Raw genomic sequence first — 27,472 nt, 5'->3', positions numbered from 1 at the left:
TATTACATGAAGCCGGTAGGTGTTATTACATGAAGCCGGTGGCCCCAGCTCTGTATAGAGGAAGTGAGTCTGACGTGCAGCTTCCTGATGATTGAATACAGGGCTGGGTGGGGACTGCAGACCTCCTTACACACAGCAGCTCAGAGCCTCTGAACACTGCTCAGGGAGGGCTGCGCTGCAAATCACTCTGGGAAGGCTGCAAAACCCAAGGTAAAACCCTTCATATCTTCATAAAAAATATATACTTGCAAACCAGAGTGTTAAACATTGATCAGAAGCTATTCTTGCATTTTTCCCCCAATTATTTATTTGCTAGATTCATTTTCTGTTAGCCAAATCCTTATTTTTTTTTTTACTGTCTGACAGTACTTAACCCTTTGCATTACCAGTGGTGTGAACCAGGCTTTGTGTGTAGCTCATGCAGCTGTCATTTAAAGAGTTAACAATGAAGCCCATCACATTCATTGCGATTGGAATACATGATGGGGAAACAATGGATATCCGTTTGTGTGTTTTAATCATCATACGTGTTATATGGCTAAACAAAGGAGGGTTGTGTATATCAAGGTGTGGGCATGTATTTGGTGTTAATATATATATATATATATATATATATATATATATATATATATATATATATTAAGGAGTAATTGGATATGAATGTGATATACTTTTTTTTATAAGAAGAAGAATCTGCTGTGGATTCTAGATTATAATCAGGCAATCTGGATTTATCTGTTTAGATATATTGTAGCAGTATTTGTAAACAGAAATCTTAATCACCTATGCTAACAATTTTTTGTTTTTATCCAATGTCTGAAAGAATTACACTTACAAATAATAATTTAATGAAATATATAATATGTGTATTTTTCTGAAATTGTTTCAAGAACAGTATGGGGTGTTTATTTTTATTTTTTAGCTACAATACCTGTTTTTTCTTTGTACAATCATTAGTACAATGCTTTTTCTGCAAGGCTGTCTGGCAAGCAGACATCTTTGTGTATTAAAGACATTTACATTCATTTAGTATATCGTGCATCTGCATGGGGAATAGATTCAGCAGAGATGTAAAATTTTAAAAAAATATTTTAAATATGTAAAAAAAATCGTGTAAAGTATGAAAATCCTATTGTCTAAAACAAATCTTAGAATGGCAGATGTGCTCGGTACATAACAATTTTTTTTTTTATTTTTTTTAAAGAATCTCAGTGAATGCTAATCTAACCAGTGGACTATTTTAGTTCTGTTGCCATAGCAACCGTGTGTGATGTCGTCATATTTTAAATTTCTTTTAGTGTGAATGTCTAAGCATCTAGAAATGTTATTTATGGTGGTATTTAGAGCTACATTGATTATATTAGTCTTGATCATTTACGTATATGTATGCATATCCTATTACAACGTAACTACCAACTTTTAGATGTATTGATGAATCATAATCCATAGACACTTTTATTTTTCAGAAATTGTATTATTTCAGCCAGAAGTGCATGAAAAAAATTAAAACAACTTAAATCTGCTATTTTTTGGCAAGAAAAGGGTTAAGGATATAGGATTTAGGTAGCGTTACAAAGGGTATCTGGCAAATTTCGGCTTTGTGTTTAACTTTTGACCTCCCATCTGTCGCTAGCGCAGATACCCTGTGGATATGTGACATATATTTGCATAAATTAGCATTTTCAAGTTTAACACAAAAAAAATGCAGATTGTGGTTTCAATTAGGTGACATTAATCAGTCATGTTGTATTGGTAAAAGCGGAAATTTTAAATCTGCGTGCCTTAAGAGAGCGCAGGTGGATCCCGGACAGATAAATATATAGGTTCTTGTATCCTTACTGGGCCAATACGATGGTTTTCAATATATGGAGTGTTGCTGACCCTTTGGTGACTCAGGTATAATTCTTCACTTCTGCTTTAGATAGTAAAGTATAGCGAGAAAGACATTTTTTGTCCTTTTGGATAACCTCCATTGTGAAATTTCAAGAGCATTAGGGTTATTATGTCTAAAATAGGCACTTTCTGCTTTTATAAAGAATAACCTTATGGTGGCTGCCCCTGCTGGCTCAAAGCCCAAGGATGCTGCCTTTTTGCGATTTGACTCATTCATAAAATAGTTTCAAGATTCTTTATATAAAATGATAGATGGGGCACTTCACAGTTTTTCTCTCTCTCTTTATTGGGAAGGATACGGTCCTTTTTGTTATATTTGCCTCTGGGCCTGTCAAATACATAACAAGGTTGCCATAGAAGATTTGCGCTGCGTATAATTTGGCTATGAAGCTTGAGTCCAGTCTGCAATAAATTCACTTGCCGTATGTGCGTATTCTGTATGTTAAAAAGGGTTCAGCGCGGTGTCCTAAAACCAGGTCTTCTTTGAGCCGATCACGTGCTTGCCTACAGCAGACGAGAAGCTGAGGTTTGCAGTACCTCTTTGTACACACATCGCATAAACAAAAGGCCAGCCGCAGATAACAGAAATGAGTCAGGCGTTGGGCCAGAGATTAATAAGGCCCTTTCAGCTAGAGAAACACTAAAACTATCCATTGTAACCAGACGGTGATGTCCCCGCATAGATCTGCTTCACTTAGAATTGGTTATTCAAATTTGGGCTTGTAATTAGTTTCTTTGTTTCTTAAAGATCTTCTTTCTCTTAGTAACTGAAGTAGATACAGTAGGCTTTTCATGTGTTACTACCATGCTTGGTACATCTGGATCAGCAGGGGATTATAGGGATTGTAGTTTAATAACTGATCAGAGATCATTTCATGTATTCAATACCCCAGTTCCACCCTTTTTAGAACAGAGGTGTAGTAACGATTACTGTTTTCATCTATATAATCTCATTTTTAAGTTGGGTTGGAGATTTTTGCATCTATTAGAAGACCCTTTGGCATTTCCAAGTGATATACAGTTAAATCCCGTTACTCACAAAATGTCAAATACATAATTAGATGGAACCTTTTAATGTCATGTCGCCATACAATGTACCAATATCTAAGAAATTTTGCATTGGATAAAAAATAACATTTTTGTATAACTTGTAGTGTACAGATTTTTTTTTTAGACACCGAATGGCTTGTGTTTGAGTTTGCAATTGTACAGCGTAAGGTACTGAAACACAATGACTAAGGAGGTGATATGGGAATGGAATCCAGTTTCAGACATTGTGTCCCAGTTGGTGAGTTAATCAAATGAGTTGCACCCAATTAGTTTGTCTCTTTGAAGACTGTGCTACCAAAAGATGTCTACATCTTTGTGACCTTGCTATGTAAAACCTAGCTGCTCAAAAAACAGCGGCACATATTTAGTCGAATATTTTCCTGAAGTGTTGGGTTCTCTGGAGTAATCCCCTACCTCATCCACTGGGGTTCCTATACCTGTAGTGCCAACTCCTGTCACCTAGTGCACATACATGGAGGGTTAACATTAAATAAAGCTCGATGCTGGGCTTTGACAAACCTCACAGTATAACGTAAATGTGGCTCTTTAGAATGTACGTGTTTGCACCCCATATATGAATAATGGAGAAATACTCAAAAAAAAGAGGTAGACTTCCAGATAGGTGATACCTGTTATGGATTATTAGTCCATCCCTACATGGGATTTAAACAACATGTAGTGTTGGTTCAGTGATATTAGGGTTAACATGCGGTAATCTGGATTCAGCATTGTCAGATGTATAGTGTCAATGGTGCCTTCTACATAGCATATTCTCTCCAGTGCAGAATGCCTCTTAAACATCTGGTAATAGGGAAGACAGTATATAAATGTGCATTACTATAATGTGTATGCACAATCTATCCTTATAGAATGTGTTATTCTGTTACATATATATGACATTGAACTAAATGAAGAAACCAGACTGCCTGCCATATCTAGCACCAAGCCCAGTGCAGGATGACAAGATATAGTATTACCATTCTCTATACCTTTTATAAAATGTTCCTTGTTCATTTTTGGGATCCAACATCCCTCACCTTGTCTTCGCTTTAGGCATCTCAGGCAGACCTTTCTTGTTTGGCTGTTTCTCCTTTGTTTCACCACAAAGGAAGGCATAGGATGTGATGGACATTCCTAGACTATGGCTCTTATAGGTTATACCCTTTTTTGTTAATTAAATGTACTGCGACCTTCAAGATGACTTCTGACTACGATGAATGTAAATCCACCCACTTTGTAATTTAATTGTGGAAATTAAACATATTTTAATCACTCAGACTGTATTTTAAGCAGCTGTCACTGTGATTCTTCTACCAAAGGAGTTGTGAGTCATCCGCAAAATCATTACACTAGATCCCTGTTACATGGATACAGAGCACATAAGGACCGCATGGTCCTGCAGGTTCCTTCAATGATATCTTAGTTTCAGCAATATCCACATCAGTTACTGACTCTTAAAACGCTAGCTTTTTTGTTGTTCAACATATGTAGGCATTTCATTCTTACTGTATGGTTTTAGACCTTTCCTGTCCATCTATTCCCTAATCTCCTAAAGATCTTCTGCCTACCTATAGATAACCATGTTAACATGACACCTGCAGTCAGTAAATGTTAACGGTGAATATGATTTAAGGAAGAAAGATGGACAATGTCCAGGAGATTCATCTTGGGTTTGATCTGTAGAGGCACAATTGCATAAATGGCCAGAGATGGATCCCTTTGTATTGGGAGAAGAATACTGTATTTTATTTACGCAATCTTCTGTTCTTTCTATACACATTATTTTAACTTTTTAGGGCCGTAGAACACTGGGATACACTCACAGCCATCACACATTTTGAGATAACAGCAAAGAGGGACAACAAGGGAGGGGAGAAGGACTGGGGTTTCAAGTCCTAAAGAAGTCCTAAACTTGACAGGTATGCAGTTGTTTATTTGAATGATCAAAGTATCGGTCTTCTAGTTGTGGAATTTTATTAAGACCTTGTGGTGTTGGTTTACAGTAATTTAAATGGGATTAGCATCTAGGCCTTTCCAAGCAAATTACATTTTGGGGTTATAACTATTAAATAGTTTTTATGTTTTTATTTTACTCTATTGGTATCTTAATGTTGCATAATGTTATTGACTATAAGCTATTCCTAATGCATTCATGTCCAGGAATAGATATTTTGTTTCCACATGTTCAGTAACACCTTTGGGGAGACCCACTGGAAGTATTCCTAATCCCTTTTCTCATTAAGGATCTTAAGATCTTCTCTGCATATCGAGGCCTGTTCTCCAGATAAACAGTGTCCAGGGACATGGTAATCATGTCTGGTTTTGGCAGACAGGCTCACCTGAGATTTAATTGGCATATTGTACACAAGGGCCACCAAAGGCCAGGAAACAACAAGAGCCAGTGGAAGTACTGACGTTCTTGCTTTTAGAAGGAAAACAAAAAAAAGAGTATATACATGTGTCTTGTGGAACAAATATATTTTATGGACCTGCAGTGAACCTCCTATGTGACAAAGGTCACACCGTTTTCGGCTGCGACCTGGTTCTCTCTCGACCTAAGCAAAGATCTGATCTCGGAAGTGGATGAAATTCAAAAGCTCTTTTTAGCAATGTGCACATTGGTCAGATACATTATTTGTTTGAAGAATGACCCAGATAAACAATTGCAGCATGGTCCGCTATTAAGTCAACGCTGTGAGCACAGGGTGCTCGCTTAGTTTTGAATGTCCTCGCTTGGTATGCTGGAGATATTTATGGATCTTTGTTACGACATTTGCTTATTGCACAGGGGAGTAAATAATGTCTGCCATAATGTGTGGTCCACCAGTCAGCTTCTTTACCATCTCATGTGCAGTGTAATGAGAACAGTGACAAACATAATAATAATCTCCTTTCCTCGTCCCCAGTACTAAGTAGAACCTGGAAGGGGAGTAAGCATTACCAGACATCACTAACTTCTGGAGCCTTGTGTTAATTTTGACAAGTCCCAAATATGTCGATCAAGCACCTGACACCACCAATATTACGTGACCCATTGTATTGTCACTTCCATATCTGGCAGAAAAGGAGTAGCCACTAGGTACAATGGCCAGTTATTCAAGAGATCCATCCCTATTTCCTCAAAGTTGCTAGATCTCCATTATTTGACCCACATGCCGCTAACTTCACAGGGTGTTTTGAATTATTCCAGGTTAGCGGTGACAGTGGCCTTCCCACCCTTCTCTTTTTTCCATGGTATTAATAAGATTCAGGTTACAACTTTTCGAAGCAAGGTGGTGGATGAACATGAGGGTTGGTCTTCTCCTTTAGGGACATAGAAGATGATCGGAGTAGAAAGATGTTTAATAAACGTTTACAGTTTCCAGATCCTATACTATAAAAATATGGTCTGCGCTCTCCGCCTTGTTAATAATAGATCCTAGAACGCTGGTTTCCTTAAAGTCTTTTATTATATGATTCACAAAAACAGTCATCAGAGTGTTTATAAAATAGAGCATTAAAAGTTCCTGCTTGATTCTTGCAGGAAACGGAGCTCTTAAGAAGCTGTTTGGGTTTATCAAATTAATCACAAATGACAGTAATGCAAGTTTAAGATGCTTTCCTACTTTCTCCATCTTTTTTAATTGAATCATCATTATTATTTAAACATCCCAAGGCTTTCTGCTTCATGGGTGAAAGTTATGAGCATGGGAAAAAAATGACATTTTCTGATAATCTAGGACACTACAACTCCTATAATGCTTGGGCTACTTTTTTATCTTTAAGAGGGCTGTACAAATAATCACATGGTGGCAGATAATAACAGCACATAGGATATAGCTGCCACAAACAATTTGCTTCTGGCCATGGCTAATAATTTAGTAACAGTAATATAGTTAATTATGAGAAGACCTTCACTAGCTATTAGGCACAGGGGTCTACTATCCAATGTACTAGCGGTTCAGTGCATTACATTACATGCGTGTCTTTAGGAGGTCTGCGTCAAAAAGATTGGGAGGGGGGTATTTCTAACACAGGTACACTACGTAATATTCTCCTGGTGATCTTAAATAGGTCCTAAAATGGATTTGAATGAGGATGCAGTTCTTATTCCGATCCAGGCGACGGATCTTCTGAAGCGGGTGTCAAACAGTCTGAAAGCTACTATCACAATTTACTGGTTCTTTAACACAGCCACATGGATTCAGCCGCTCCATCTTTTTTTAAGGAGCCATCGCTGGAAAAATTTTGTCTTGACATTAGAGTCTTCCTTTAACGTACTTTAATTATAACCGTAACGCTGAATCGTACAATGATCAAATGGGCTGCGATTTACATTATGAGTAATATACCATTAACCTGACTAATCTTCCGTGAAATAAATGCATCTTTATATGGAATCTATTATTTAAGATAATTTCCCCCATTTTAAACAAGGTTGTTAATTTTATCTACCTTTTTAGAAGTGTCTATTTGCATTTTTAGTTCTATAGCCGTGACGTGCAGTGTTTCTTGAGAATACTTTGCCTATTTTATTTCAGATGATTCTCCGATGGTGAGAGATGTGGCTTTCTTTACCTATAAACGTTGCTGCATTAAGAACTATTGTTCATGAGTTTGTTTGATGGAGTTAAGAAGCTCCACCATTTTTGTGGCAGAGGTAGGCAGTATTTAAACTCGTACTACAATTCCGCACATTGCTGGTTTATGTATAAAAAGTAATGTTTTTCTCGCAGTAGTATCCAATGGAAACAGCCATTGGACCAACATTCCATAGGTTGCCATTGTGATAATACCAGTTGGTTCTTGTACGTTGGTAAGATGGTTGTAGAGAAAGGCAAAAGGGTTGACATGGAAGGGGTAAATGAGGGATGCTATAACAGAGAAGAACTTGGCGGGGTGGTGAAATGCAAGCAGATGTAAGGGTACTCAGAACTTTTTTGGATGTGCGTAGGGTTCAGTTGACCTCTTCTTGGCAGGTTATCTGGACAAAGGGCAATAGCACTCAGGAAGTCCTGGTTGTAATACTAAATACACAACTACTTAATGCCTTCAACCATTAGAAGGTATTAATTATTCCTCACTCCAGAGGCTTTATGAGGGTCAAGGGGCCCAGTCACAACAAAAACAGCAACCTGTGGAGCCTATACAGCCTTTTAGGCTTGAATCCTTAAACTTTTCTTAACCAATGGACTGTTCTGCAGGCAAACGCATCCATTGGATTCAGGTATTCTGACCAGCTTAGTATAGCTCGTCATCGTTTCTGGGGTTCCTGTGGAAGGCTGTCGGTACTGGTGATAATTTTAGTATTGGGCCTTTATACCGGAAAAAAGAGAGGTCCGTATTCACTGCTTGGTTTATGGCACTTGGGTGTCTAGCGCTTTTAAAAGCGTCAGGAAAAGCTCCAGCAAACAATACATAAAATGTTAGATTCTATTACAGCGGAGTGTAAGATTTCTGCCAAATCCTGAGAAAAACAACATTTGGTGTTCTAGCAGGAAGTACTTGAGCCAATCTTTTAGTCAGATTAAATTCACTTTCCAAGGATATTAACTCTATAATAACCGTTTAACACTGGAATGTGAGGCTGCGTTTCCTGTCTGTTGCTATTTTTGTTCAGCGCCGAGCTTTGGTCGCTTTAGCATTAAAATAATTACATATTTGTTTTTGTAATTTAAATCCAATCAGCCACAGGATTGCCCGAGTGTGATGGGTTTAGTAATCATTACCGGTTTGGTAGCGTGAATGTAACATTCTAGTAAAATGTATACATTAATGTAAATACCCATTTCCATTTTATGTTTATGACTTATTTGTTTTACGCTGGTCTAAAGAAAGCAAGATAAATATATAATTAATGCAAAAAAAACAAAGATCCCCCCCCCCCAAAGAAGAAAATACTGGGCAAGGATGGGTCGCTTATAGAAATTTGGGACAATTGATATATATATAGATTAGCTTCATTATAGTCTTATATTCCAAATATCAACGTAAAAGTATGATTAACCAGTCTCTTTGATTTTAGCTTTAGAATTTCATCTATACATGCTGGGGCACAGTGGCGTCACTAGGGTTGGTGTCACCCGGTGCGATGACACATGGTGTCACTGACGTCGGTGGGCGGTCCTGCTGATGGCAGCGGGAAACACCCCCATTTGAGGGGAAAAATGGGCGGGGAGCGGGGCGTGTCAGGACCCTGCTCCCGCGACCCGGAGGATTCGGGTCTTGAATAGAGTTCCCTGCCTGGTGTGGTGTCGCCCGCACCCCCTGCACCCAGGTTGTGACGCCACTGCTGGGGCATGCTAGCTGCCACTCATTGACATAATCTGGAATTTCCCCAGGTATCGTCAGTCTAGGGTTCGGGGAGCAATGTTCGAAGATGTCCGCTATCTGCCCAGGTTCACTCCTCCTTTCAATAAAGTCTAACTGGGGATAGTCCTGCCTTTATAAATGACCGGTGGCCGACACATACGTCGTTTAGCGGCCATTGGCTTTAGAGAATCGGACCGCTGACTGTTACTAAGTATTTGGAGATTTTGGTTGCTCCATCTGATTTTTTTTCATTTACAAAACTTATTCTTTAATTTTTAAACATGTTTTTAATGTGTTTAAGATTATAATCATAATGGCCTAAATAATTTGTGTAGCTTTTCCAGTTGCTTCACCACAGTGCCTTGGTAATTCAATTATACCTTTTTCTAAAAAGGTGTATATTTAAGAGAGATGTAGAGGAAAGTGTTGAAGTGAAATCAAGCATGTCATAACAGACGTACGCTTATATTCAGGGACGTCTCCGCCAGAGAATAAGAGGCGTTTAAACGCCGCAAGACATGTTTTCTGGAAGTTTTCAAGAAATCCTGCTATCTTTACCATGCATCTCTTTTTAATGACACCAGTTTCCCAAAAGATCAGACCCAGATGTCCTATACTATAATGCGCGTTTTGAAAGAACATTTCCGTAAAAGGCTTTCCACACCACTGAAGCCTAAATACACGGAGGGGGTATAAGAGGACAGAGTGTAAATTCATAAAGCTCTTTTCAGAAATAATAAACCCATTCAAGACTCAATGTTTTTCTTTGTATTGGAACACGGAGCCCCTTTATGAACCCTTAACCAAAACGGCAGGAGGTATTTTATTTCATATTTTTAAGAGAAAATAGAGTTGACTCCATGGACCCGAAGCACTTATGTTTTATTCTTGATATATGTGTTGTAACTGAACGTCCTTTGAAGCACAAGGAGTTAGTCAGAGATCTTTCAGAATCACGTGTCTTCTAGGGTAATATAAAAGCCAATTCCAGATCCAGATAGAATTTAAATATTTATTTTCTTCAAATCAGTAGCTAAACAAAACACTCCAAACAAATAAACAAAATAAATCCAGCAAGCCTTTTTGTCCAGCAGCTCTCTTGGCTGGAAATAAGGAGAGAGACTGAATTGAACCAAGCTGGGCTTTTTAAACCCTCCTGATTAGACCAGGTGAGCTGTACTTGGTTACCTGTAAATCATGATCTGGATTTTAAAAGCTGTTGGAGCACCAGCCCACCCGGCTCTTCTGGATACTCCACCCCAGGGACCCATTACACAATTTACAAGTCACTTCCTATATTGTAGTTTTTTATTATGCTTCTCTTTCCCCGGGGCTTTAATTTTACAAATAAGGACACACAAAATTAGCCAAAGTAGGGCGTATATACCGCCCATCCACTACTGTACCGGGCTTTCTGTCACAGTGTTATGAAGTGCCTTTGCTTGTGATTATTTGTAAATATCTGATTATTTCCATTGAGTTTAGACAGACTTTTAAAGATGTCCATGTAACACTAGTATCTGTTAAAACCCTTCTGAGACTGAACAGATAATTGAAAACATTGAAAATGCCCCCCCTTGTACTTTTCTACAAAATAATATAAAGGCAGTCTGAAGTTCATCAGTTTCGCTTAAAGTGAATGCCACTTAACCCATGCTGCCCCTGCTTATATTATATTTTCTGACTGTTTAAAGGGACACCTTTCTGCACTGAGTTTAGTAGATGAGCGATAAAGAATCCCACTTTATGATACAACTTTATACTGTAACGGACTTTACCCGGCTTCACAAAGTGGAAGGGGGGAGAGCCAGAGCGAATGCCCATGCATTCATAGGGACAATGGCAAGGAGTTCCAGTATTCAGTATACTAGCTTGGTTCAGCTTGAATGTGTTTTGACAACTTGAGCCCATGGTTTGCCTTGGGTGAGAATTGTGCCACTCCAGGCCTGTCTCGCCCACATCTGGTTGGATTCCTTATCTCTGCACTAAAACATCATTTTTACTTGTGTGAAGGCTCCCTACGTATGTATAAAATATACAAATGTTTCTCATCCTTGCCCCGTATTTGGGCCATTTTGCCCCCTCAAGGATCTAAACCTCAACCCCAGTGCAAACTCCACTATGAATAAACGGTTTATCTTAATATTGCATAGATAGCTAATTCCCCATCTTGGCCAACCTAGACAGCATTCTAAATGTACTGTTACCGATTTGATTGCCACAAGACTCTGGGTAACTTCACTTAAACCGTTTGTCATCCATTCCTTGTCTTTTAAGAAGAGTGAAACAATGACATTAATGTCTTGATGTCTTTTTTAATCTTTTTTTAACCTTGGCTCTGAGTACTTGGGATTTTGCTGTCCCAGTTTGGTCGTCTGTGGTTTCTTGTTCAGCCTGCGCTTTCCTTAATTGAATTAAAGGGGGAAAAACCCAGGTGATTCACTGTAGTGACTTAATTTTACTTTTCGAGGCAAAATGAAGATCGTGGTCTACTCTACACTAACTTTAGATAAAGTAGGCCATGCATCCTACTGAGACCAATGCATACTACAAAACAGAAGCCAAGGCACTGGTTTATAATAAGTGTTTTATTATGGTTCTTGGTGATTATTGTGACAATTTTCCATACGGGTATATATAAATATATATTTACGCTAAGTAAACCTATGTAATGGCCTTTTCAGATTAGATGTATAGCTCCCAGAAATGCATATTCTGTGCCACTAATTTGCTCTATGGGAAATTAGTCCTTTGAGCCCCCAAGAGAAATCTAAACGTAGCCAAAAAGAAATGCTACAGATCTAGACATTAACAAACATGAAATAAAAGAAGGCTGATTGCAGTGAGTCATTAGCTCAAAGCACAGATGTGATTTACTGCTTGCATGTGTCAACTCCGCATCTATGAATAATCTGCTGTATTTATCACAAACTGTGTGAGACGTCCCAGTTAATTTGTATATGCATATACGATTATTGTATACGTATATTTATGACACAAACACAGAATTGTGCATGCATTTAATTGTGTGTGAGATTGTATATGTGCACTGTTACAAAGTATATATTTTTAATAAGGATAGCTGGTATGAGTCCTGTTTTAATGCTTCATTTGCTTCATTCATCCGTCAGTAGCTCTCCTTCTGGATGCAGTAAAAAAAAACATGCGATTAGCCATTTAGACAAAGTTTGTGCACATGTGCAGTGTCTGACAAATTTAAATAATAGTTATTTACAGGGCTAGACTTGGGATGACTTAGTGGCCCTGGGGCTTGCATGTTTCCAGTTGGCAGACGTACCCTGCAGAACACGATCTGCTGCGGGAGCAGTATGGGTAGGTATGCTTCCATGTTGGCCACTGGCCCACCGGACATTGGTCCAGTGGCCAGATGAGCAGTTCAGGCCTGGTTCTTTAGATTAAGATCTTTATCTTTTGTGAAATGGCAGCATAATGCCATTCTTTAACAGGAAAGGGTTAATGTCCGCAGCCCTTTTATAGTTAGTTCATGAATGATTAACGGTGACCTTTCAACATCATCTGAAAATTTAATTGTAGCAATAAGTGCATCATTACAAGCGATTTTCTACAACACATATGGTTTGAAAGGATTAGTTCATAATCTGATGCCGCATGGAATTATGTATTTATAAAAAGGCCGCAGACTATATTTATCAGCAGTTCTGGGCCAAAGTACTTAGTATAGAAAACAGAATGTTTCTGATGATCGCTCCGCCATTGGCACTTTGCACCAGACCCGCTTCACCTTTCCTTGGTAAATGTGCCTCTAAATCTAGTACTGTGTCCAAGATTTGGCATTGGCATGGATGATTATTTAAATTATGTGCTTAGGAAATCTTGAGTTTCGGTATTATACAGTGGTAGAGTGCAGTGGACTTCTGTTAAGTACTGCTGGCTTTAGTAAGCAACATACTGGGAAACTCTAAGAGTTTGACCCGGAGTCTCTGTGTGAACTTTCCTCTTCCTATAAGCAGGGGAGTGGTTTTTGGCCATGTCCACTCCTCATCCACTTCCCTCTCCTACTACCAGCCGTATACATGGCTAGCCTCGTCCCGCAAATGGCTATTCCCACCTATGTTCAGATAGGGTTATAGACCTCCCTTTCTCATAATTTCTCCCGTATCTCATGATCTCTCCTCTGTCTCGATATCTCTCCCCTTTCTTGTTACCCCCTTAGCTCCTCAGTAGATTTTCTTCGCTGCGCGCACAGCCACACATTTAACAGTGTCACGTGACTTTGTGTTATGTGACCCCACTGTGTTCCTCCCTCTTTGAGCAAGCCCAAAATTGTTACCAAAGGTCTGACCAGCCTTTTGTATGCAGGCCTTTATTTGGGGTCAGTTAGAGGGAGATTTCTGATCTCCCCAACTGGCCCATAGCCATGAATGGAGAGTCTAGGGCTAAACTATGCTTTAGCGCCAGTCTCCCCTTTTGGGAATATGAAGTTGAGATTATATATATAATTTCCAGTCCATATTACCTGACAAGGCCAACCTGGTATTTACTCACTGGTCGAAAGTCAATTGAGTTTAAAACTCTAATCCACATAGAAGTAATTGTGGATTTAGCTGAACTGGAGAATAGTGACTAGACAAAAACATTTTAGGAGCCAGAATGCTTTACTTAGGATCCAGGAAGAGACCCATATGACACAAAAACTAACATATTCCAATCAGATTTTAGGAGCCATGGCTACCAGTCTCTGGGAATTTGTCCTGGCAATCTAGATAACTACCATTGCTTTCCCAAGGCCCGTGCACAGCCTAATTGGAGGCTGAAGATTACGCTAGAGACCATGTAACCCGATGTATAGAGCCACTGAATGGAAATTGTTTGTTAAACTCAACACTTTTGTCCATTGGATTGTGTGTACTCATGGGAAATTAACAGTTAAGTGTTTTCGTCATTCAGAGAAAATGACCGAGATTTGCACAAGGAAACAACATCTGTTTGATATTTGCTTTGGAATACTAACACTGTAGTTAATATATCTTTTTATATAGATGTTTTTGATTTTATGACTGTGCCTCTCCGTATTCCCCGTTACAATAGTTTACTGTTGAAAGTTAGTGCTTAAAAAAAATAAAAATAGAATTAAAAAAACAAGTCTACAGTTTGTAAAACACTTTCCGTGATTATGCTGTGAATAAGCGCCTGTTTCCATGTAATAAACGTTTGCCAGTGATTTCCTCCGACGGACAAAGAGCATGTCTGTTTGTAGAGGGGCCATTAAATATCGCATTTATGCTTTCCCCCTTCCCTGATTTAGAATGGTGCTCCCTGTTTGCCTAAGCTAACCTTCCACAGTGATAATATTGATGCAGAAGAGAACACTCAAGGGGGAATGTGTTTAAAGGCTTTTGGAATATCCCTGTTAAACAAAAGAAAAGGCTATTGATTGGGAGACTTTTTTTGGGGGGGTTCAATGTTCTAGTTGTATTCAGTAAGTAAGAAGTAAGTCCTTCTTTGGTAAGACAGACTCAACGAAGGTGCCGAAAATGTCCTTCAACCAAGCTTTTCTACGTAGGTTTATAGGTCAGCTGAATACCACATGGTTTGCTGATTGAACAGTATCGCATTTAAGACATGATCCGTGTGTTCTACCTTATTCCCCATGTAGTCAAACTCCAAGAGCCCAGGGGACTTCATATCCCTAAAGTACTACTGATGGCAGCTAATGTTGATTAGATTCACATCTGTCCAAAGTTGGCTGTTTTGTTTCTAAGTTCTACAGTTTCCTTCTGTATGTATTGAAAGGCAGTTTTAAAAAGTATTTCTCTTAAATATAAACCAGGCAAATAACTTGTGTTTCTTTGGAAACTACCCATAGAAACCTGTTTTTTTGCCATCTGGACAGCACAGTGTTTTGTCAGTTAATTGTTTCCTGCAGCCTTCTGTTACCCTATTAATGCGTGAAAGAGGGAGGAACGCTTGCGTACCATTGAGGAACTAAAGTTTTTATCTGAAGATATGTTTGACTTTTTATATGGCATGTGCTCTAGTAGCCTGGTTTCATGAAGGTATGTAATCCAATTATATAGTGTGACAGCCCTGGGACATGGTGGATATGCGATGACATGAGCATGTTGGTGCATGTAGAGATCCAACACAAGGGCATGAGATGGCAGGCAAGCGTATCCAAGATAGTACATGTAGCGTGTGCTCTGTCCCCTGAGATTTGGTTTACAAGGAGTTTGAGATTGGGGCACGACAGGTTTGGGGATATTCTTAATAGAGCAGTCATGCCCTTTTTACAGGCGTCAGTGAAACAGTCCCAGTGCTATCTGTAACATGGTTCTGGATGGGTCCATTGTGTCTGGGAGCTTTGGAGGAGAAGAAAATAACCTGAGTCCCCACCACACCATCCACTATTTTTTTCTTCCATGTGAAAGAAAAGCATCTCTGAACAGCAAGTGTAAATGTGGTCACTATACAGATTTTATTTTAGAAAGTAAGGGTATTTAGACATGTTTTTTCTTAGTGGCCGTGTGTGCCACTCTCATGGTCCTAGAAGTGCAAGGAAAACCTATTAAAAGGTTTCTTGTTAAAGAAACAAAACTGCAATGCGTCCCCCAGCTCCCAGACCAGGGGTTTTCATGTAAAAATGTCTTGCAGGAGATCCCTGATTGCTAGTGAAGCCGTGCGGCATTTGTTTTCTATAAGTGTTTCGAGGTAAAGGAGCCATCTGGTTACCCTATTCCAAATGTCCCTGTTTGCTCAAACTGCAGATGTGCGGTGACGGGAGACGGCGGGCCGGGTTTCTAACGCTTCCGATAAATAAAGACCATTTTTCCCATTGTTCTTGTCTAGGCTGATAAGGGGTTAGATGAAAACATGATGGTCGCCTTGGGTATTTCTGGAAGTAAACTTTGCGGTAACTCTTGTGGAATATCTCATGAATGATTTATAATCGTGCACATTGGTGTTCAAAATGAGCAGTCAATTCATGCGTGTTGGCAATTAGCATGTTCCATGGTCTCTGTCATTTCATTAGCAAACTGGCAATTCTTCTGCCCAAACGGAGACGGTAAAGAGTGCAAGTAGCCCCCAAACTATGAGTTAACTGTTAGTTGCATCCATGTTTCCTACCAAATAGTGAGGTGATATTGATTGAGTGTCGCCGATGTCTGCAGAGGTTGGATGGGGACGGTGAGAGTTGTGCAGAATGAATTTCATTCTATAATTAATTTTATAATATCATTTTTATAACACTTTTGATAAAATGTGTAAGTAAATGGAAATGTCACCTTCATAACTCTGTTTCTTTGTTAAAATTAAGCTTGTGTGTTTCCCCTTATGGAAACCGAGACTAGTAGCAGCCCGTGGCAGAGCATTGCCTTGGCAATTCTGAGAAAATAAGCTAGCTGCTCCTATGGAATCCAAATTTCTACATCTGTAAAATGCACTAAATTCCAATTTTTTCCCCCCATTACAACACTCTTCTGTCCTTTTAACCCAATAGTAATGTGCAGTGTATAACATACAGGACTTAACAAGACTTTTTATGTGACTTGTTGATAGCTATTCATGTAATCGAGTTCCGGGTTTAGAAAAAGACTTACATATTTTATTTGATTAGGGTTTCTAGTAGAGCGGTGCACGCCAAGCAAATTCGATTCAGATGATTTTGTCATTTTGTGTTTTTTTTTTTTTTTTTATTTGGTTTCCTGACTTTTTGGTAATTCAGGAGGTTATTTGTGTGCAATATTCTCTCTCTCTCCAAAAAGCAACAAAGAACTGATAACGAATACTCAAACGTTTTATCACTGATTTTCATTGGTAGTCCCACCTTGTTTTCTTAAACTAATGCAATTGCACGAATTAGGCAAAAACAAATGGTACGAATCTGAATGGCCAAGTCTAGTTTCTATATGTGTTATTCACCCCTTTAAAACACTGCAATACACTCTTACCCAGAAAACATTTTGTGCTCCAACAAAAGTGGGACATCAGGGGAGAAAGGAGGGATACACCGAATAAGCAAACCTTTATTTTGAGGAACAAATGTCCTTTAACACGGGTCCTACGAAGAATGTTCAGGTACATTAAAAAACAGCAAGCATTCGGTGTCTTGGAAGGAGCTGGAGCATAGATAAAGCGTTTTAAGGTAGATTTTAAATAACAGGGCCATATTTATTTGCATAGGCATTAAGGTCGTACCTATGACAAATTTAAATAATTGAAAAATGTATCTGTTCCCTTTTTATTTGAAAATACACATGATGGAAGGGCTAATTCCCAAGGTAGTGTAATAGTGAAAAAGATAAAGCGTAGAAGCCCAGGAGAAAAACTAGTTACGTTTTGAAGTCATAAATGATCCCAAAGGATATATCTTGATAACCGAGTAATCTGATAACGAGCCATTGTCCTAGCTGAAGTCCCATCTGTTACAACAGCCATGGCATCTCTATTTAGGGTCATCAACCCAACCATAGCAATCAATACCATAACACTTGACTTGTGCACAAAAACCGCTGTTAACGGAATTCTAGCATTTTCATTGAACGTCTTTACCGGTCTGATGTTTGATCTTCCTTACTTGTGTTTAAAAAGTAATATTAAGCCATGTCAGGGAATGGGTTAAGGGTGTTGCATGTGCAACATGTCCCGTTTATCAACTGAATTCAGTTCTTAATTATACACAAAAGGGGAGCTTAAAGGCTAAAATGATTAAATACAAATTATTATAATCATTGTTTTTAATAATATGTTATAAATCACAGAATTATAAAAAAATGAATAAGAAAGATGGAACATACTGACACCGTTTTTAGTATGGAGAGCACACCTTTTTAATTCTGTTTCATTTATTTTTTGATATTTATACTAATTTAATAAACATAGTGCATTTTTGCCAATGGTTTTTGTGCTCATGTCTACTCTTTTCATAAATAAAGAAGAGATAAGAGAAAACATGCATGTTAAATCGATCCAAGCATTGTTTTCTTCCAATAGTTACAATACAGTTAAATGCAAGACATTTCTATGACTTAAGCAGATAAAGGTCTTGCTTGGGATAAATACCGGTTTGGTTTCAGGCAAATGTGTTAAAAAACAAAACTATAGGCTTTTTATACAGTAAATGCAGAAACGAAAAAGGAAATCACAATGTCATAGAACGTTAGAAATGTGAGAAATGCTACGGATACGTAAGAGTTTAGAGAGTTCTAGGATCAGCAATGAACAAAGACAATACCACGCTGGACTAGAGAAGTTTAACCTTCTGTTTTCTTTTGATATTTTTAGTAAATTTTTATATATACTGCATTAATAAGTAGAGTTCAACTCTGTGTTTATTATTGGGTGGCTTTATCTCCAAACCTCTGAGCCCAGTCTTTGGGTCGAAGACCTCTCACCTTCTTACTTCCTTCCCATTTTATTTGGCCTTTTGGAATATGCTTTATATGTTCTTCTATACTCCTACTGCATATGTCCAAACACCGTATAATTCAGTGAGTATCTCCCTCATACTTAAGTAAGAACAATCGATATAGCCATATTGGTCCAAGAGGAGATGAAGTCTGTAGTCATAGTTGATTATTTTTATTGGGTCTCTTCTTCAGACGGAATCACCTTTTACTTGTGCTGTCTATTCCAATTTGAGCCTTATCTACCATCAAATGCCAGAACCTAGAGATGTTGCATCATTGCAAACTGTAGACTCCATGAAGACCTTAGCAGTAATCTTACTGGGTTACTTAATGTCTGTATCTTCCTGCTCTTAGTCATGAATTCCAAATGATAATATAATAACCGTGCCTTTGGGTTAATACATACACTGGAATATATGACTCTACGTATGCTAAAGGTAGTGTATACGTATGATTATCAAGAAGTTTTGGACGTAACCTAGAAATCGAGTATCCATTACACTATTATTTCATGAAAATAGGATTTTGAATTGCTTTTTAATTAGACTGACAATGAAAAGGTTGTTGTTGATAAAGCCAAGTAATAGCCACAATTTGTAATCAGCTTGTGTAGGTTCTTGTCCACCAGAGTGTTACAGATCTATGATACACACATTAATCTAGAGAGAAATACGATATGCAGATGGTATCAAACAAATACGGCCATTAACATATTTATTTTTAAGATAAAATCTCTTCAGCTCCTGGAAACATAGGTTCTATGAGTGCAATTGCTCGCGACCCATACCATGTTGCCGTACCCGGCAACTTGAGATGTTCCTGTTTAGGTGATAAAGTGTAATTCTACAAGCCAATTAAACCCCGATAACCCGTATTTTGTTGAAGTATTACTCGGTTCAGTAAAATATAGTTAAGTATAATGTAAGCTCAAGTCAAATTACGTTATATACCGGTATTACTTATATCCTGTTTACTCGTACAGCGTTGTGAAGATGATAAATAATATACATAGAACCAACAATACTGGGTTTAAGGCTTGTGAAAACAAGACACATTTCTTCTAATAGGGAATCTTTACAAGGTGTGACTTAATTGGCAGCTTAAGCAGCCAATCAGCTGCAAGAAATTTCAGATCATAGAGGAAGAAAAAATGATTTTGTAAAATGGCTGATAATTCCATAAGTGTTTTATTTTTTTTGTTTTAGAAGAATGCATATTGAAGTACTCACAGAGGGTTACTAAGAGTATTTTAATATGCAACTTCTGTAGTAGGGGTGTCCAGGGACACTAAACTGTCCTGTTTAACGCCAGTCTGCTAAAGGGTTGCCACATTTTGCTCAAAAAAATACTGTAGTTGTGGGATGGTGAGGGTGGAGCCACTCAATATTGCATAACCCTACGAGATAGGACACCTCGGTACAGGTACTCCCTGACAGTGGTACACTATGACTCTTGTTATTATATAGGAATGCAGACATTGAGGGTGGTACAGCAAAACTCCTATGATTATATAGTGATCCAGACTCGCAATGATACAGCATGTCATTGACGGTGATACAGCATAACTCCCATCTACCATCATCCTCATTTTTTTTTGCATTTGTAACTTTTTCACTCACATGCCCTTACTCTCTCACAATCTCACTCTTACTCATGCTTTTTCTCACAGTGATTCACTTTTGCTCAATCTTTCCCTCACTGTTATTCACAATTGCACTTTTATGTCTTAACCGTCTTTCCTTTCTCCCTGTTTTCTTTCTCATTCTCTTGCTCTAGCTCACTCTTTCTGTCACATACCACTTATATGACACCCAGCCATTACATATTACACTTCACTTCTATCACACCTCATACCCGGCCATCGCACATCTCCCATCACACCTCATGTCCATCACATACAAACTCCTCATTCTTACCTCCAGCCTATGCAAAAAGGGGTGAGCCAGACCAAAGGGAAAAGAAGGGGTGTGTCAAAACAGACTCTCAGGGAAGTGGCTGGCAGAATGAGAGAGGTGGTAGATAGCTAGATTGTTCCTTACTTGACAGCTGAAGAGGGGGTTCTGCCCTTTGAGGAAGCCTGCTCCAAACTCCCCCATTGCAAAAATTACGGTGTTTTACTTGTGTTGGCACTGATTACTGGCTCTGTCATCACCGGCCTGGTGGCAACCCTAGCCGGCTCCAATGCTGACTTGGCGAACATTGTGGGGGTAGTAATGAGGCATTATACCCCTAGTCTGTGTGACGGACAAGTCACATAATGGTGATCAGACAAATGGCATTAACCAAATGCTGTCACCCAGGCTAGCCTACCAGGGGTCTTGTATGCAGTTTCCACTTAGCGGGAATATTTCCCTCTTTCTGCCCCCCCCTTCTCCCCTGTTGAGGTATGGGTTTTATTAACATTGTTTTGTTTTTGCATTTTTTTTAAATAGCTTTATCCATAGTTTGCTAATCGTATTTTTTTGTTTGTTTTTGTAGAAAATTATTTAAACAGATTGATTAAAACTCCACCAGCAAGAAAAAAAAAAAAGAAAATTCAAAGAAAAGCGATACTTTGTTTTGGTAAGAGATTTTCTCCTGTATAGAAGTTGTTACTGTGGATGGTGTGTATTTGAATGTAAATTGGGCAGAACCTACTGGAATCAGGAAGGATCCCTCTCTCTAGTTCTGATGTGGATGAAATCCATGAGTGCCAGCGAAGCAGTTCTTCTCCTGGGGACTCCAGGCCAAAGCCAGAGAGTTCCTAGATACGATTAGTTAACCAACCATGGTAAACTTCTCCTGCAAGATGGGCTTAACTGGCCTGGTATAATGCATAGTTACAATTTTGAGATTACTTTCTGTACTTAGTAACATTTAAGTGCATAGGCTGAGTTATATGAACTCTTATTCTCTTATGTCTATTTACTCATAGCTTAAGGATCATGGGATTTATATTCCCTATCGTTCAGAACAAATTACATAGATTTATGTCATTTTAGCGTGACAGCTGGAAAAAAATAGAAAATTGAAGAGGTGGGTATGAGCGTTAACCAATGGGTGTGTGGCGGATTGCTTTGAAAATGGTTGCACACTTTACTTTGAGGCTGACAAACGTACCCTTATTATAATTAGGATTCTTTTGCAAAGCATTTGGCTGATGATCGTTGCAATTCCCCCTAAATGAGATTGTTTCCTGATTCTAGAAGCATTATGACATTATGTATACCAAAAATAGACTCTTCAAGTTCAAGATTGTGTGTTGGAATAAATAGCTGAAGGTTAAGATCGAATTATATGCTTTAACGCATCAAGAAGCATGAAAAGATTTTATATGTATGTAAGGGGAAGAAGTTGGGTTTAATCCTAAAATACACACGATGTGTCTATCGGGTTAACATTTTACTTTAACTAAAACAGAATGCCATGCTTTACTCGGAAAACCAGGTCATCTTCAAATGTCTCCTTAGACCTTGCGATCAGCCCCTATAAGCCTCGCTATGTGACGGGTTTCCCTGTAAAGAGTAGTTAGTGGTTAGGCAGAAGCATGACCCATTATGTGTCTTAATATATGGTTAACCTAGCACTGGTGTTTTTAAACATGCGGCTGTGAAATGTTTATATAAGTGACCCAAGGGACCAGTCCGGGCCCAGGCAAAAGTATTGTGTTACGCTTGCCATGTATCCTAGCTGGACATATATATGCATATAGCTGTCCTGGATATAAGACAAAGTCGAGGACTGATTATGGTCCGAGTCTCTACATCAGGAAAAATGGTGTTAAATTCTGTTTCGGTTTTTAATGACTGTGCAATAAGAAACGTAACAAGGTACGTGATACAGCATCACTCTCATGTCCTGTAAAGTAATTATAAATGTGTCTACGCACGAGCTACATACCAGGGACTTAGGAACTGCGTGATACAGTTTTTTTTGCTGTAAAACTTTGATTATTTCACACTCTGGTGCAATAAGTGGTTCAGTCCACAGTTTATGTACCACGTATACCTCCAGCCACCTCCAGCCATGTCGAGCAAGGGGCTGATCCTTAGTTCGTTGGTCTTAACGTGCATTGTATGCTAATTGAGTATTGTCTAAATTAATAAACCTATTCTCTTTTTGTGCAGTACACCTAGAAAGCCCAGGAGGCACGCTAATGGCCAGCAATAACACAGCCAGTATAGCCCAAGCCAGGAAGCTTGTAGAACAGCTGAAAATGGAAGCCAATATCGACAGAATAAAGGTAACTACTTGTTTGGAACGTCGTAGAGATAATTGGTAATAAAAAATATATTTAGTGACCTCGTTGTGGGGTTGTGACTTGGCTTCCTGTTGACCTTTCCTTAATCAAAACAAGTCTCCATGTCGTTTTAAGGAATGAATTAATTCCCTGCGTATGAAAGCTTCCACCCACGGCTTTATAAATAATGGAACTCCTAACATCAAACACTGAACTGCACGGAAAATGCAGATGTCTTGGGATAATTTAAAACCGTACAAATGGACGTATTGTCATTAGCCCGGTTACAGTCGGTGCCACGCAAAGCCCCCCGCTGCCATCATGTTGAGAGCTATAAATGTCATTACGTATCTGCTAAAAGCCCGAGCTTTGATTTTTAATCCTTTCCATACCAGGACGACTGGAAACTCAAAACACGCAGGACCATTAAATTCCTACGTGAAATCTCTGGAAGCTGCTCCGTGCTGTATCATACGGCGATGTGTATTGGAAGCTCAAAGAGAAGTGGGAGAAGTCTTGAGATATGTCCCAATACCAGTGCTAGGGCGTATAGGTCAGATCACAGACCCGCTATAGGGAGACCTTTTGTGTTTTCAACTCCCAAACTTCACTGCTGTGAACGACCAACACTGGCAAGAAGAGCTGAGCTGCCCCTGCATAATGGAAATGTCTGTGTTATAAGAGGCTGAAGAAATCTCACTGCTTTAACTATATATTATACAGGGTTGGCCAAGCGTTTCTTGCAGAAAGAGCTCACTTGAGTTGGCTCTTTATAATGTATAGTGATGTCAGGGAATGAAAACCACATCTTTCCAGTCAACCCTCCATTTAGCGCGTAGACCCCGCCATAGGAACATAGAGTACTGGAGATCATGTCCTATCCTGTTACTGCGTAATGCGTATTTGATGATCTCAACTAAAGAAAAGGAAAAGAAACTACCTTATAACATAAACTACCTTGAGTTGCCTTGTTAGAACGAATCATTCCCTGCAAGTCTTTGAAAACGAAATGGTGTGTTTCATTTTTTCATAAAAAAGCAAGCCATCTGTGGTTTGCATGAAAACTTGTTTTCAAAAACTAAAATTTTAGGCATATTTAAATTTTTATGTTATCACCACACAAACGGTTTCTTTAGCATCATGGGAGTCATGGTCCACTGCGTCTACAGTTTGCTCATTCTAGCTGCTGTCACTGGCTGGTACATCCACGCACACACATCCACATCCCCACACACATCCACATCCCCACACACACACACACACACATCCCCACACACACACACATCCCATTCCGGGTGTTGTCTTTACTTACATTTGGGTTCCTTTCTGAACCGGTGTGAGAGATAGACACAAACCACTATGCTTAGCAATTTTACGAAAGCCTAGATATTTTATTACAAAAACTAATTTTGTCTGAGTGCTGCTGATTCACATAGACATTCAGTTTTGTATCCTACTATGTTAAGCCAAGAAAATTCAGATGATGATGTTAACTTTGCCAAATGGTTTTAAATGTATGAAAACAAAGCTTCTATCTGCTGCAGTGGCAACAAAGCATTTTAACGTCATCAGTGCTTTCTGCTGGTCACATGACCGCAGGCTAAAATTAGGTAGCCGTAGTTCCTGTAATAAATATAAATGGGACACAAATTGACGTGATTATTCTAGGAAGAATATATTTTGGTTTCGCTTCAACATAGTAAACTATTTTTAGCACCAGATTTCACAAAGTGTGTAAATTTGAATCATACACAGCAGCCCCTCTGGCTTATGTTGTAAGCTTCCTTGAATTGCTGAATAAAGCATACCCCATACTTTTATAAATCATCGTAAAGCAAACGCATCTCTTGGAAGAGCTTTGTGATGTTTTTACCGTATCATTGGTATGTAAAGCATTTTGTAGCAGCCAAAAGCCCACTGTTTATGCCCAGCTTACAGATTTACTTTCGCTTAATATGGATAAAGGAAATAAGTTGAACGGATAAGTGTGATTAATATAATGTGCTTTCAGAGGCAAAGAAATAGTGGACTATAGGGTAGGTGACCCATCATGATTTATAATTTCTGCTACTTATTGGTGCCTCAGGAGCAGAGAGTAGGCTTTGTCACTCTTCACGCTTATCAGATGCTTCCTACTAATGTTATTGCACATCGAAACTATTTCACCAAAATGATTAAAGAATGTTTTATCCTTCATGACACCTCTTTGCTCACATGTAATGGGCGACCATTTAAGATGTTCTTTTCTTGTAGGTATCAAAAGCAGCTGCTGATTTGATGGCGTATTGTGAAGCCCATGCCAAGGAAGACCCTCTACTGACCCCAGTGCCTGCATCAGAAAATCCATTTAGAGAGAAGAAGTTTTTCTGTGCCATCCTGTAAAACCCCAAACGGCCTGCTGTGCGATCAGGCTCCCTGAACACTGATGTAGAATTTATAACATCCCGGACTCTACCAGTCTGCAGAATTACAGTAACAACAACAACAAAATTCAACCTAAACTTGGGAGCAGCAGTGTTGTGCATGTTTGAAGAAAACGGTCACTTGAAAAAGTTAAGAAGATTCTCCAAAATGAAAAATAAAGACTTCTAGTCTTTCCCAGCTGCGTAGAGAGAGAATGTGTAAACGTAAAAAGAAAAAAAAAAAAAAGCTCTGTGTCACTTTTCAGTTTAGAACCTGTTTTTCATAATCTTTATTTTATTTTTTGTAATTATTATTTTGAAGTTGGAGATAATACTTTTTGAAAAAGAGGTGTTTAAAAAAGAAGATGTGAATATTGTGTTGGATTTTTTTTTGGGGGGGCGGGTTGTTTTACATTAATTCTTTAATTTAAATTAAATCGTCATAGCCACAGGATACATTTGCAATGGTGTTTTTATATAAATATTTAGGTATTGTGAATTTTTGTGTTTAGGGTAGCACAATGATGGAATCCACAATGGGGACCTTCAGAATTCTTTAGAACGAAACTTTCACAGGGTGTATTAAAGGAGTTTAGCCAGCATTCTTACACTTTTTTGACTATGATATGGCTGTTCTGTGTTCTAGTCAAATGTTAAAACACTTTTGAACATTTTTTATGTATCTTTTGATCCTGCACAGGAAGAATAGTCTAGTGATGTAATTTTTATATCTATTTTTGTGACTATTTAAGAAAAAAAAAACATTCTGCATGGAGAGGCAGTTCAACCAATTTCTACATCCTGGAGCAAGATGCTATAGGCAGACTTTGCTAATACCTAAATGAAATTAAGATGAATGACCTTTTGAGTGCTAGGAGTAATTGTATGGGGTGTAGCAGTGACAGACCCCAGAGTCCCGAGAGAGGAAAGCTGATTAATAACTCTGATAAGCCCAAGTTATGGTGGTCTAGTAGAAGATCTGTGTAGACTAATACCTCTTCCCATGCCAGCTAAGAGTGGCTGTATGGTGTATATGGGTCACATCATCCCTAATTGTTGCTAGAGTAGAGCCGATTAATAAGCCTGTGAACCATGGCAAAGACCTGCTTCCAGTGAGAGGTCAGCCCAAGTGCTTCGACTTGTACAATGGTGTCAGGCACCTTACTGGCAGTGGACCCATATGTTTCCATGCGTTGGAGGCAACTGATCACCTGGCTCTACCATTGGATAGGAAGATGCAGTCCTGCTTACTCTGGACTAGAATTAAATTCAAGAAACCCTGGGGTTTAATACTATAGGCATTTATCACATACAACCCAAGAAATAATCAGTGTGGCTGAGATCAAGTCAAGTGGAGCTTGAAGAGAATTGCACAGGGGAGCTTGTTAAAGTTTCCATTTAACCTCACATCCATTTCTAAAGCTGGAAATTAATTTGTAGTTAAATGTGGTGTGTTGGAAACTTGCGCACCCATCCTTGCACTCAAAAGGTTACCCCACTTTCTGCCACAGAGTACCAAGCCATAGCCAAGCCTTTCTCCACTGCCTGACCTACGTGCCGGCCAATTCATCGCGGGGCTCTCCATGGTACAGACTCTACTTTAATCCAGATACACATTGGCCAATAATAGTTGTTTTTTTTGTCATCATCCACTAATGTATCTTTTACGATAAAGTATATTTTTTTCCAAATTTCTAGTAGCCCTTTATATCACTGCTAATACGTAACACAATTTATTGGGAAACCTGCGTTCTGTTTCTGCTGGCTAGAGCATGTTTTGGGTACATCATGTAATAAAAAAAATATGACACATTTCTGGCCTTTCTTAAATGCTTCTGACAAGTGGTGTTTGTGCTTAATTGGAATATATTTTTTGTAAAATGTTCAGTGTGTGCGCGTGCATAACGATTAGTCTTTATATCGTTTTCATCCAAAATGTATATTCTAGAGCAAACGTACATAAACCTACCCCTGTTCTCTTGGGTATGACGTTAGGATTGTTTGCCATACTGCTTAGGTTTGGGACGTTGTTTACTGTAGATATTCCTATAATTACATATCCTATATTCCTATAATTACATTAAGTCATAATGTTTTATTTCCATTTGTATGAACAGTGACTGTTAATTTTCCTTTTTATCCATTATTTGAGTGCTTGATCTTCTGTAATTTTCTGTTGAAAACCATTGGTACACAATACTTCCAGGGTAATACATGGTTAAGGAGTA

General features: G+C 38.7%; 1 protein-coding gene across 2 annotated transcripts; it reads left to right on the top strand.

The window, feature by feature from the left end:
* Positions 1-27,074, top strand: GNG2 (G protein subunit gamma 2). Of its 2 annotated transcripts, XM_053474917.1 has the most exons (3): positions 51-210; positions 22,730-22,845; positions 25,096-27,074. In XM_053474917.1, exons 2-3 carry the CDS (start codon positions 22,759-22,761, stop codon positions 25,222-25,224), a joined length of 216 nt encoding a protein of 71 aa, XP_053330892.1. In that variant the 5' UTR covers positions 51-210; positions 22,730-22,758; the 3' UTR covers positions 25,225-27,074. The 2 variants fall into 2 exon arrangements, 1 of the variants encoding a protein (XP_053330892.1); XR_008355484.1 differs by lacking the exons at positions 22,730-22,845; positions 25,096-27,074 and adding an exon at positions 21,102-21,158 and having other exon boundaries at positions 1-210.
* The last annotated feature ends 398 nt before the right edge of the window (positions 27,075-27,472 follow it).

The sequence above is a fragment of the Spea bombifrons genome, chromosome 9 (genome assembly GCF_027358695.1).
Source record: "Spea bombifrons isolate aSpeBom1 chromosome 9, aSpeBom1.2.pri, whole genome shotgun sequence".
Classification (NCBI taxonomy): domain Eukaryota; kingdom Metazoa; phylum Chordata; class Amphibia; order Anura; family Pelobatidae; genus Spea; species Spea bombifrons.
This window is presented reverse-complemented; position numbering and strand designations above follow the sequence as displayed.

What these genes read in the sequence shown, in the direction of transcription:
- GNG2 (XM_053474917.1), top strand. Translation starts at nt 22,759, where the DNA reads ATGGCCAGCAATAACACAGCCAGTATAGCCCAAGCCAGGAAGCTTGTA. An exon ending in CCAATATCGACAGAATAAAG is followed by an intron (nt 22,846 to 25,095) that starts GTAACTACTTGT and finishes CTTTTCTTGTAG; the next exon opens with GTATCAAAAGCAGCTGCTGA.